The sequence below is a fragment of the Sus scrofa genome, chromosome 14 (assembly GCF_054392235.1).
Source record: "Sus scrofa isolate SSC_HxYL_T2T_F1_AM1 chromosome 14, Sscrofa_HxYL_maternal_Yorkshire_Landrace_v2.0, whole genome shotgun sequence".
Classification (NCBI taxonomy): Eukaryota; Metazoa; Chordata; class Mammalia; order Artiodactyla; family Suidae; genus Sus; species Sus scrofa.
The window spans coordinates 96857534-96868672 of record NC_139396.1 but is presented as its reverse complement, the minus strand read 5'-3'; the positions used below and the strand labels follow the sequence as shown (position 1 = coordinate 96868672).

Genomic DNA, 11139 nt, shown 5'->3' with positions numbered 1-11139 from the left:
GGTGCCCAGAGCCAGGACTCCAGGCCAGGATGAGGGTCCAGCAGGCAAGCAGAAGCCTGCCTGGCCTGGAGGGGCCAGGAGTCGCGGAGGGAGAAAGCAGCAGCTGTAGGCGCTCCAGCAGCAGTGAGCCCAGGGCCTGCCGCTGCAGGACCGTGGATGCATGACGTAGCCTGCTAAAGCTCCCATCTCAGGCCCAGAGCCCTAGGCTCATACGGGCCTCCAGCCATGCCTGGGGGCCCTGATGAAAGGGTGAACTGGGGCCTCGGGCCTTGAGACCACACTGACACTTCCAGCAGCCAGAACCCCGAACCCTGGCTCCCGATTTATCCCTGGGGGTCCTTGATTCCATCCGCTGCCGTGGAAACTCAGTGCCAGGTGCCACAGAAAGAGGGTGCTGTTCTCACAGTTCATGGGGGTCCAGAAGGCAGGGATGGGCAGGGTGACACCTGCTCAAGGCAGGGCCAGGCTACCTCTAGGGTTGAAGAACAAACCCACAGACCAGAGTCCCTGTCCCCCAACTCAGAAAGAATGCTCCTGGCACCATGGGGAGGCTGGCCTGGCCCAAACCTCAGCTTTTGATCTCAAGGCAGAGACAACTTCTAAGAATCTGGCTGCCAGACCCCCGGCCCAGCTGCCGCTGTGTGGAGGGATGCGGGGAGGCCCCGGAACAGAAAGCCACCGCACTTCCTCCTGCACGACCTCGAGCTTTTTTCTTCTCTGGACCCTTACTAGTGAACATATCTCGGCTTCGTGGTTTCCTGTTTTCAGTGAAAACTACTCTGAGCTCCAGGCTTCATCTTCATCCATGACAACACGCCCCACCCCTAGCAACCCTAGAGGTGCCCTCCTTGATGCTACAGGGAGGGGCAGGGTACCAGAGTGCCCCTCTCTGCTCGTCCCAGGGTGGGAGTAGCTCTGGAGATGCCAGCCCTGTGGCTGGTTCCTCCAGGCCCCGGCTCAGTGCTTGTGGGCTGGGGTGCACGGAAAAGAGTAGGGGAGCAAGAACACGTGCCTGCCTCCAAGGTGGGGTGGGGGGGTGCTGGGGGGGAGCCCTGGGACCTCCTGGGCGGAGTGGGACTGAGGCCTTGTCTGAGGCCTTGGAAGGAAATTGGTGCTTTTAGGCACTAAGTCATCATTAAGATCTGGATCAGGAATTATGGGACCTGCAACCTGTCTCCTGATGTTCACATTTCATAAAGACCTGCTGCCTTTATTTCCTCCAAGGGAGAGGCTAAGGGGATGGAGTTGACACTCTGTGAAGACACATTGCAGAGGCCACTGGTGATGCTGCTGTTGGCCAGGCTGGGCCTGCCTAGGGGTGTGCACATGGGGGTAGATGTGTAGGAACCCCATGGCCCACTTCCCAAAAGACCAGCCCTGGGGCTGCCCTTACTCCTGCCTGGCCAGTGCTCCCTCCTTCATGCAGCACAGAGGGGCTAACCCATCACCTTTTCCAGGGAGTGCTCTGTGCTGGGGGATTGGGGAGGATGTAGTGGGACTGGAGGTGCAGAGGCCTTGTCACCCTCCACCCCAGCTTGGGTACCATCACCCTGCAGCCTTCTTGGGTGTCAGCTGGAGCTCTCTAGGGCCTGGTCTGACTGTGCTGGGGGCTGGGTTAAGATTTGCTCAGGAAACCCAAAGGGAACTGCAATGGCAGAAAGAGGAACTGGGGTTGCCAGTCAGCGTGCTAAAGCCCTCTTGAGAAGCTGAGGCTCACAGCCCGGATAAGGTGTTTGCCCTAGGCCACCGAGAGCATTGACCTTCTAGGCCCTTCCCTGGGCATTCGCTGTGCCCATTTTGCGTGGTGACCTCTCTTGCATGGAAGTTGGGTCTCCCTAGCTATTGTGTGGGTTCTAGGGCAAGGGTCCAATAACAGCCCGCCCTTTGGACCTGGTAGCAGAGCTGATCAGTGATGCACAGCCACTCGATGATGGGCCGAACCAGGGTGCCAGGGTTCTCTGGGCCTCTCACCATTGGCAGGCTCTGACTTGCAATCTACTCTAGTTCCCAGCAGCTTCGTCTGGGCCTGGGGGTGGGGGTGGGGCGGTAATCTCCTCTACAGCAATGGGGCCTTGAGCTTTTGCAGGCCAAGGGACATGGGTTTCATTTTGTCCTGTAATTCTGATCTTTTTTTTTTGTCTTTTTGTCTTTTCTAGGGCCACACCCATGACATATGGAGGTTCCCAGGCTAGGGGTCCAATTGGAGCTGTAGCTACTGGCCTATGTCAGAGTCACAGCAATGCAGGATCCGAGCCGTGTCTGTGACCTATACCACACACAGCTCATGGCAATGCCGGATCCTTAACCCACTGAGCAAGCCAGGGAGCGAACCCGCAACCTCATGGTTCCTAGTTGGATTCATTAACCACTGAGCCACGACGGGAACTCCAGTTCTGATTTTTTTTTTTTTTTTTTTTTTTTTGTCTTTTGTCTTTTGTTGTTGTTGCTATTTCTTGGGCCGCTCCCGCGGCATATGGAGGTTCCTAGGCTAAGGGTCCAGTCGGAGCTGTAGCCCCCGGCCTACGCCAGAGCCACAGCAACGCGGGATCCGAGCCACATCTGCAACCTACACCACAGCTCACGGCAACGCCAGATCGTTAACCCACTGAGCAAGGGCAGGGACCGAACCCACAACCTCATGATTCCTAGTCGGATTCGTTAACCACTGCGCCAAGACGGGAACTCCCCAGTTCTGATCTCTTGATGTGCTTCTTGGAACATATGTTAAGAGGGATTGTGAAGACTCAATAGGGCCTAATGAGAAAGTGCTGACATCTACTAGCAACGCTTGCCTTGGGCACAGGATAGGGAAGGGAAGTGTGTGTTCCTTATCTTTGCCTCTTCTGGGAGAAGACTCTGTGCTTTCCCATGTGTTACTACTTTGGTTCCCGCTCCCCCTTCCCTGCGCCCCCCCCCCCCGAAAACCCTGGAGGGTTTATTGTCCCATTTCATGCGTGAGGAGACTGAGATTCCAAAAGGTTTGTGTCTCTTCACAAGTGAATGTGTAACTGGGTCTCTTGCTTCCCAGGCCTGTGCTCCTCCCCCTTCAGTGAAGCAGGTGACATGACAGGCCAGGACTTGGACTTGCTTAGAGTACTTACCATGGCTCTTGGGGATGAACCTGTGCCCACAAGCCTGTGGCCCCACTTCTCCCACACCAGTCTTTTCGCTCCTCTTTCTGCCCGGCAGCCCTGAAGTCAGAGGGCTCCGGGTGGGCGCGGCAGCCCATCACCCCACCTGCTTGCGCAGGGCATGGGGAAGGGAGAAACTTATCTGCCAGCAGAGCCCCAGGGTCTCTCAGAGGAACCAAGCCAGTTGTGTGTGTAGCATTTGAGCAGCTTCAGAACATTCTCCAGAGGCAGGGCCACGGGAAGGGTCTGAATTGAATCATGCTGGGCCAGAGAAGGCTAGCTTACTAGGTGTGCAGTGCAGGGAAGGGGCTGGGCTGGGGTTTCCTGAGCTTGAGCCATGGGAAGCAGGCTCCACAAACAGCAGCAGGGTCCAAGATTAATAAACAGGAGAACCCTTGGCCCTCAAAACATGAGGGGAGCTGCCAAGAGCAGCAGCCTCTGCTCAGGCATTCATGGTACCATTTACTGTGGGCAACTCTCATACCAGAAGCGGGTGGTGGGAGATTTGCTGTCTTTCTGCCTGGACAGGTGTCTTCTGCAGGCTCCCACCAGCCTGAGAAGCCAGGGCTGGTCACCTGGGATCTTCTAACCTGCTGGCTGTGATTCACATGGCAGGGAGGCCCCCTGAAGCCCTCCCTGTCCCCATCCCCCTGCCAAGGTGCCTCTGTGGCTGGGGCTCAGCTCCTGACCTCCCAGTTGCCTTCCGTCCTTCCTCCCTGGGCCCAGCCCTTCCTCTTGTGGGGGGGCGGGGGGGGCCTCCCGGCCTGCACTGAGCCCCTCCCCCAAGCCCTGCTGCCCTGCCTAAGGCCTGGGGCAAGGCAGAGGGCCAAGGCTGCACAATGACTTCCTGTGCTAGGTGGCACACCATTGTGTGCTGGGCCTGGGCTGCTCTGGATGCCCCTTGAGGCACAGCTGTTCTGAGCTCTGGGTGATATGGGGTTGAGCTGGGTGTGGACGGCCAAGGCTGTTTGCAGGAATGTTCTGCTCTCAGGAAACTCGGGGGAGGGGAGCCCAGGGAGAAAAGAAGAGATGAGCAGGCTCAGATAGAGGATTTCTCTTGGTTTGGGGGAGATTTTGTAGCTGAATCCCATCCCTTTTGCTTAGAAAGCCTCATTTTTTTTTTCTTGTCTTTTTTTAGAGCTGTACTCATGGCATATGGAGGTTCTCAGGCTAGGGGTCAAATTGGAGATGCAAGTGCTGACCTATACCACAGCAACACAGGATCCAAGCCAGGTCTGCAACCCACACCACAGCTCGTGGCAACGGCAGATCCTAAACCCACTGAGCGGGGCCTGCATCCTCATGGATACTAGTCAGATTAATTTCTGCTGAGTCATGATGGGAACTCCTGAAAGGCTCATCTTTTAAGACATGGATGCAAATTGCCTTGTCTAGAACCTTCCCTGGCTCTGGAGCTCCTAGCCCTTTATCACATCCCAGAATATCAACTCCCTGTTATGTGTCCACTTCCCCTACTAACTGTAGGCTCCTGGAGGAGAGAACTGCCCAACTCATCTCTGACTTCCTGGCCTCTAGCACAAGGCTGGTGCATATTTAGTGCTGAATGAATGAATGAATGAATGAATGCATAATTCTTACTTGCCCTTGTGCTACAGGAAGGTTGAGCCTGTGCCAATGAGGTTGGCTTGAACCAGGCAGATAACTGCAAGTGGGAAGCAGAGATCTGCAAGTGGGGCTGCACGGTGTCTCCAAACAGACAGATGCTCCCTGTTAGACCATGGTGACCTTTCCTGGAACCTCAGGGTGGCTGGTCTGATGCTTCTTGGGGCTCTGGCCAGTCTAGGAAGGGCTGGAATGATCCTACCTTCTCACTCAGCCAGTGAAATCTACCCAATAGCAGAGGAAGTCCCTCCTCTGGTCACCTTTGGCCTGGGGGCACTCATGATCTTGAGGGGTTCACTGTCCAGAGGTGACAGTCTGGTCAGTGGAAGCAAAGCTTCAAGAGCCTAGTACTCCTTGGCGACAAATGTCAATCATGATGGGGCACTGGCTGTAGGGCCCTGGCTTGCCAGCTTCTGCCCACTCCCACCTTGGCTTAGCTGAGCCAGGAGGGAGCAGAAGTTGGCACTTGAGAAAGTATTGGGACCAGCCTTTGGGGCCTGCTCAGGCAGAACGTCAGAGGGAGGATATGCAGAGAGCATTGTTCTGGGCTCTGAATGCTGCCCTGGGCCAGGACTACCTATGGCTCCCTGGATCTCCCCTGGCCCTGGCAACCCAAATTCTCGCTTCCTCTTAGGCATTTTTTCAGGCTGATACCTGAATCCAGACTATGTTTCACCCTTTGCTGGGCTGTAACTGACAAGGCAGGCCCAGAGTCACCTGCTCCAGGAAGCCTTCCCCAGCATCCACCTGCACCTTGGCCCCGCACAGGGATGTCCTCACTGCCTCCCTTACTAATCAGCTGCACTTCACCGTGGCAGGGCCCGCACTGCCTTCCTCTCTGTATCTCTGGGGCCTGGCACATAGAGGGTATTCAGGAAACAGTTACTGAATAAATGAACAAATATGGTCTAGTGCTAAGTGCTCAATGATGATCCTGGGGTCCCTATAGTTCTTCATCATGGTTCCCCAATAATAATCAAATAAAAGCAATCTTTTCGCAAGCCTAAGAAGCAGAAAAATGGGAAGGATGGAGTGTTTTTGACCTAAAACTTTTCTTCTATAAATACATTTCCTGTGGTACCCAATGCTGTTTGCATTATAGTGTCACAGCCCAGGAGCCACATACATATACACACACCCTATCCATGGTCCTGGTCATCCTGAAGGTGTTTTCCGGGAGCAGAGCTGGTGGTGACCGGGATGAGGAAGGTAGACAAAGGGAGCCTGCATCGTTTCTCACCACCCACCTTCCTGCCCTCTTACCAGGGAGTCAGTACTGGCCAAGACCTGCTTTAGGATGGGCTGGAGTGTCAGGCACCCACGTGTAGGGAGGCAGTGCTCATGGGTCTCGACAGAGGCTTTGGTCAACAGATGAAACTTCTGGCCATGGGGACCAGTCCCAAGCTCTGCGGGGACTGCTTGGGGAGTGGCCCATCCACTCTGGGTGGTTACATGTGGTTAGGGTGATTTCACCTTTCTCTAATTGTCATTTCTTCCGGGGACCACAAGGAAGCCAGACGTTGCCTCCAAAACTCAGGGTCTTAGAATAGCATGGGTCGTACCAACTGCCTCCCTGGGAAACTCTAGGACTGGAGGGTGAGGGGAGGGGTGGGGAGTCAGAGTGAGAATGCTGTGTTCACTGGCCTAGGTCAGGATGAAGAAGAGCAGCATGGCAAATGCTATCAGTTACTCATCGCAAATCTATTCTCTACCTCTTCCTCACTGACAGAGCCCAGCTTTTATCTGAGGCAGGGCTATATCTGGCCCCCAAGTAATAAGCCACTCCTGACAATCTTGTTCATTTTTTTTTCCAACCTCCCTGCAGCTAGGGTACGCATGGGAATCTCTTCTGGCCGGTAAGAACATAAGCAGAACTCTGGAGAACATTTCTGGAAAACTTTTTGCTTTCCTGATCAAAGGACAGAAGTGGCTTACATTGCTCTTTGTCTTTTTGTCATTTCCTGCCTTGAATGCTGACATGATGGCTGGAGCTATAGCAGCCATTTTGCAACCATGCGGGAAAGGCCAAGAAACATTAGCTCTGACATCACTGAGCCTGAAATCAACAGCTGTAATTCTCTCTGGAATTATTGTTATGTGAGAAAAAGGCATTCCGATTTATTTATGATTCCATAGGTGAATTTTTGTTACTTGTAGCCAAACACATCTCTAAATGCTATTGGAGAGACAACCCAGAAGATGATTCACTCTGCAGCTAAGTGCAGATAGGGAGGGGTTAAGTCAAAAGTTAGTCCCTCCATGACACCGCAATAAATGATACCCCTGGCCGTCCTCCCCTCAGTTAGTTATCTATGTCCTATAAATGACTCTCCATTTGGCCCACTGGATGTGATTGGTGCTGACGTGATTAGTGTTACCAATTGGGAAACCATTGGGAATATGGTTTCCCAACTCCACCATCCTCCCCAGAGACCCTCCAGATAAAAAGCTCATCCCAAGACCTGCTCTGACCCCGCAGTCCACAATGCCACTGCCAAAGGAGAGGAGTCCACAGTCCACAGTGCCACTGCCAAAGGAGAGACAACTTTTGGGGGCAGGACGACAGAGCTGAGGTCTCATTTACAAGCAGGGTCCCTAAGGTAGATTACAAAAACGTCCCCAATCCTTACACCTCCCTATATCTACCCTTTGCAATGTGACTTTGCAGCTCATTCCTTCAAAAGACAGAGTTTCTTTCCCCACACCTTGAACCTGGGCTGGCCTTGTGACTTGCTCTGACAAACAGAATATGGCAGAAGTTAACTTTGTTCCAGTTGCAAGCCTGGGCCTCGAGAGGCCTTTTGTGCTTCTGCTCTCTCCTCTGGACCCTTTCTGGCTCCAGGTGAACCGGCACAGACTAGCCATTGGAGGAGAACAGACAGGTGGCCCAGTTGCCCTGTCATCGCAGCTGATAGGCAGCCAACTCCTAGAAAAAGAGCCATCCAACCGTCATACAGCTGCCCCCACACACATGTGGGAGCCCAGCTGAGAGCAGAAGAACTGCCCAGCTAAGCCAGGTCTCAAAGGCCAGCCTGCAGAATAACAGTTGTTTTATGCCTCTTGATTTGATTTGATTTGATTTGTAATGCAGGATTACCGTAGCAATAGATAGCTGAACCACTCCTCCTCCTCTTGGTTTACCAAGTGCGTCCACAGACATGAGCTAATTTAATTCCCCAAACACCACCTATGAAGGGGATATTATCTCCCTTTTACAGATGATAAAACCAATACTCAGACAGGTTCTGACTTGCTCCCGCTCATGCCGCCCGCTCATGCCGCCAGCTCACAGCAGAACTCATCACACCACAGCCCATCACCCCACATAGTGTCACCCCTCCAGCCCCACAGTCCCACCTCCTCCAACTCTGCGGACTTTGCCCATTGCCTTGGGCAGCGGCCGCACCCATTCAAACAGACTGGGCCATGGACATCAGTCCCTGCCAACTCCAGCATGTTGCCACAGTGTATCACACTAATGCGACTTAGGGGAAGAGGCCAGAGGGCACATTTTCCCATTTGGCACAGAGGCACCACCATGTGGGTTGGTGCAGCCCCACAGGTACACGGCACAGCTTGGCAGGTGGAGTGGGGCTGGCCAGGCCCTGAGGTAGAGACTCAATCCGTACTGGCCCAGAAAGCTGCTCTGGGTGAGCAAAGAGGGCTCCACAGAGGCTCTGAGCAGCTGCAGAGGTGGGTAAACCAGCACCCTAGCTTGGCATATACTAGCCCTCTATAAATACTTGAAGGTGATGGACTCAAGGCGCAATAAAGGGGTTGCTGAGACTCACCGGCGCATGGCATTCGATTCCCACCCATCTTGTCCCCATCACACAAAAGGCAGAGCAGACCCTCCCCAAGCCTTGTCTCCCCACGGCCGCCCCATCACTCACCGACAGAGTAGGGGTGCCCTCGTCCTCCACGGTGACCACCAGGTGGTAGAAGCTCTGGCGCTCTCGGTCAGGTGGGGCAGGCCGCGTGGCGATCTCGCCACTGATGCGGTCCATGCGGAAGGTCATGTCCTCGTTGCCCCCAGTGATGTAGTAGGACAGGACGCTGTTGATCCCAATGTCACGGTCGGTGGCTCTCACCTGGACCACAGCGGTACCCCCGCCCACGTTCTGGGGGGGAGAGCAGGGAAGCAGTCATTCCGGATTCAAGGCCTCTGGGACAAAGACAAGTTTCTGCACCCGGGAGCCCAAGGGCTGCACCTGCACTTCTAGAAAGCTCTGCTCTGGCTACCTTGGGATGAGGAAGATAAAGGGGATCGGGGCAAACATTCCATGAGGACCAACGACAAGCTGGGGTCGAGTTAACTCCACTCCTTTCTCTACCCCTAGATTAGGTCATCCCCATTTACAGATGAGAAAACTGAGGTGCAGGGAAGGCATGCGTTCAAATCACACAGCCAGTCAGGGGCAGAGCCTGGGTCTGAACTGAGGGAGGCCTTCTTGACCATCCAGCCTGGCATGATACCCAGAAGGACCCAGGCAAACATTCTCCAGGAGTAGCCAATCTTAGGACTGAATAATAAATGAGCTGTTTTATCTAAAGCAGCTCCCCAGGGTAAAGAGTTCTCTGCCGGTGGTAAAAGACCACTTTCTTCAGTCATTCCCTCTTCTTTTCTCTCCTTTGTCTCCCAACCACGAAAAGAGACTGTTCTCCGGGACCTGGCCTAGGCGTTAGGGACAGAATCATGAATGAGTAAGCCACGCGCTCATCCCTGTGCTCTGAGTGACTAGTGGGCCAGGCAGACATTTAAGCGGATGCTTCGTGGTTGGCTTTCACCCGCTCTTCATCCTGGCCATCGGGTGTATGGGTGCTGGAGCCACCCTCACCTCGTTGACGCTGACATTGTATCCAAAGGGGCTCTCGATCACGGGAGGGTTGTCATTGATGTCCAGGATGGTCACCTGCACGATGTGGTCCTTCTTCCGTGGAGGGGTGCCACGGTCGGATGCCACAACCTGCGAGGAGGGAGAAGACTGGAGTCAGGGCTAAAAGGTGGGGGAGGGATCAGGAATACGGAGTCCAAATGGGCTGTGTGCTCAGTGGGGAGGACTGGAAGGTCAGAGGGACTTGCTGGCCCATCCCTGCCCACTGGGGAGCCACCAGCCCTGAGCTTACTCCCAGGCTTTCATCTTCCGCTCCAGGCTGCAAACAATTGTTGCCTAATTCTTGTCTGTCTGGGGATCCTCTTTTGCATTCTCACTCTGATATGCCCAGTCTTTCTTTACCTCCTGATCCTGCCCCTGACTGTGACCCCAGCCCTGGAGCTCCTGCTTTTAGTTTCAAGGTCTCTGTTCCATTCACTCATATATGGTCTCTGGCAAATAGAGAAAAAGCCTCAAATAATTTTTTTTTTGCCTTTTTTTTTTAGGGCTGCACCCATGGCATATGGAGGTTCCAAGGCTAGGGGTCGAATGGGAGTTGTAGCTACTGGCCTACGCCACAGTCACAGCAACGCCAGATCCAAACCGTGTCCATGACCTACACCACAGCTCACGGCAACGCCAGATCCTTAACCCACTGAGTGAGGCTAGGGATTGAACCTGCATCCTCATGGATGCTAGTCGGGTCTGTTAAATGCTGAGCCATGACGGGAACTCCTCAAATAATCTTTTTGGCAATGAGCTAGGGTGCTAACCACAGCCTGAGTCTGTCCCTAGGAGCCTCGATTCTTCCTGGATAGCCTGCAGGGCAGTGGAAAGTGCTCTAGAGCTCAGACCCATGCAGAAGCATAGCCCTGGAGCTCCCAGAGACCTCTCAGAAAACACGGCAGCCCCAGCAATTCAGCAGTCACAGTGGCCTGCATTGACTCCTCACCTGCACTTAGTTCTCAGCTCCACAGAGGTAGCCAGGTTTCACTGTCCACTGTACCAGGCAGGACAATGACGCCCAGACAGAATCAACCACCTGCCCAAGCTCACACTGTGTTTGCAGAAGAGTCAGGCTCTCTCAGCTGCCAGGCTCTCTTTACTAGCTCTTACAGCAGGGACAGACACCTCTGCTCCTTCCGGCTCCGGGTCCAGAGACCCCTCCCCCAGGATGTCCCTTCCCGGGTCAGCCTCACTCATGCTCTTGGTCCTAAGGGAGGCTGCCTGCCCCATGGCACTTGGTGACAGCAGGAAGCTGACCCCTTAGGGTGTGCCGAGGGGCTGAGCTCTCTCTGGATGGAAGTGGGGGCTGGTGCCCACCTTAAGGATGTAGTGGTCCCGCTCTTCTCTGTCCAGGGGTCTGGCCACAAACACTTCGCCGACAGAATCATTGGTAGTGATGATCTCAAAGGCCCCGGCAATGTTGCCAGAGGCCAGGGAGAAGACCACCTGTCAGGGAAGAGAGAGAGGGAGGGGTGGGGGGGGGGAGGTGGGAGGACAAGCGGCAA

At 54.4% G+C, this 11139-nt stretch overlaps 1 protein-coding gene across 4 annotated transcripts in view; it reads right to left on the bottom strand.

Moving 5' to 3' along the window:
- CDH23 (cadherin related 23) overlaps positions 1–11139 on the bottom strand; it is a 441841-nt gene that overhangs the window by 67213 nt on the left and 363489 nt on the right. For all 4 annotated transcript variants that reach the window (XR_014828081.1, XM_084997262.1, XM_084997263.1 and 1 more), the window contains 3 exons: positions 10952–11080; positions 9593–9721; positions 8648–8875 (listed from right to left, as the gene is read on the bottom strand). Coding sequence is in view for 3 of the 4 variants with exons in the window: in XM_084997262.1 (XP_084853388.1) it covers positions 8648–8875; positions 9593–9721; positions 10952–11080 (486 nt within the window). In the remaining variant the exon portion in view is untranslated. The remainder of the gene's footprint in view (positions 1–8647; positions 8876–9592; positions 9722–10951; positions 11081–11139) is intronic.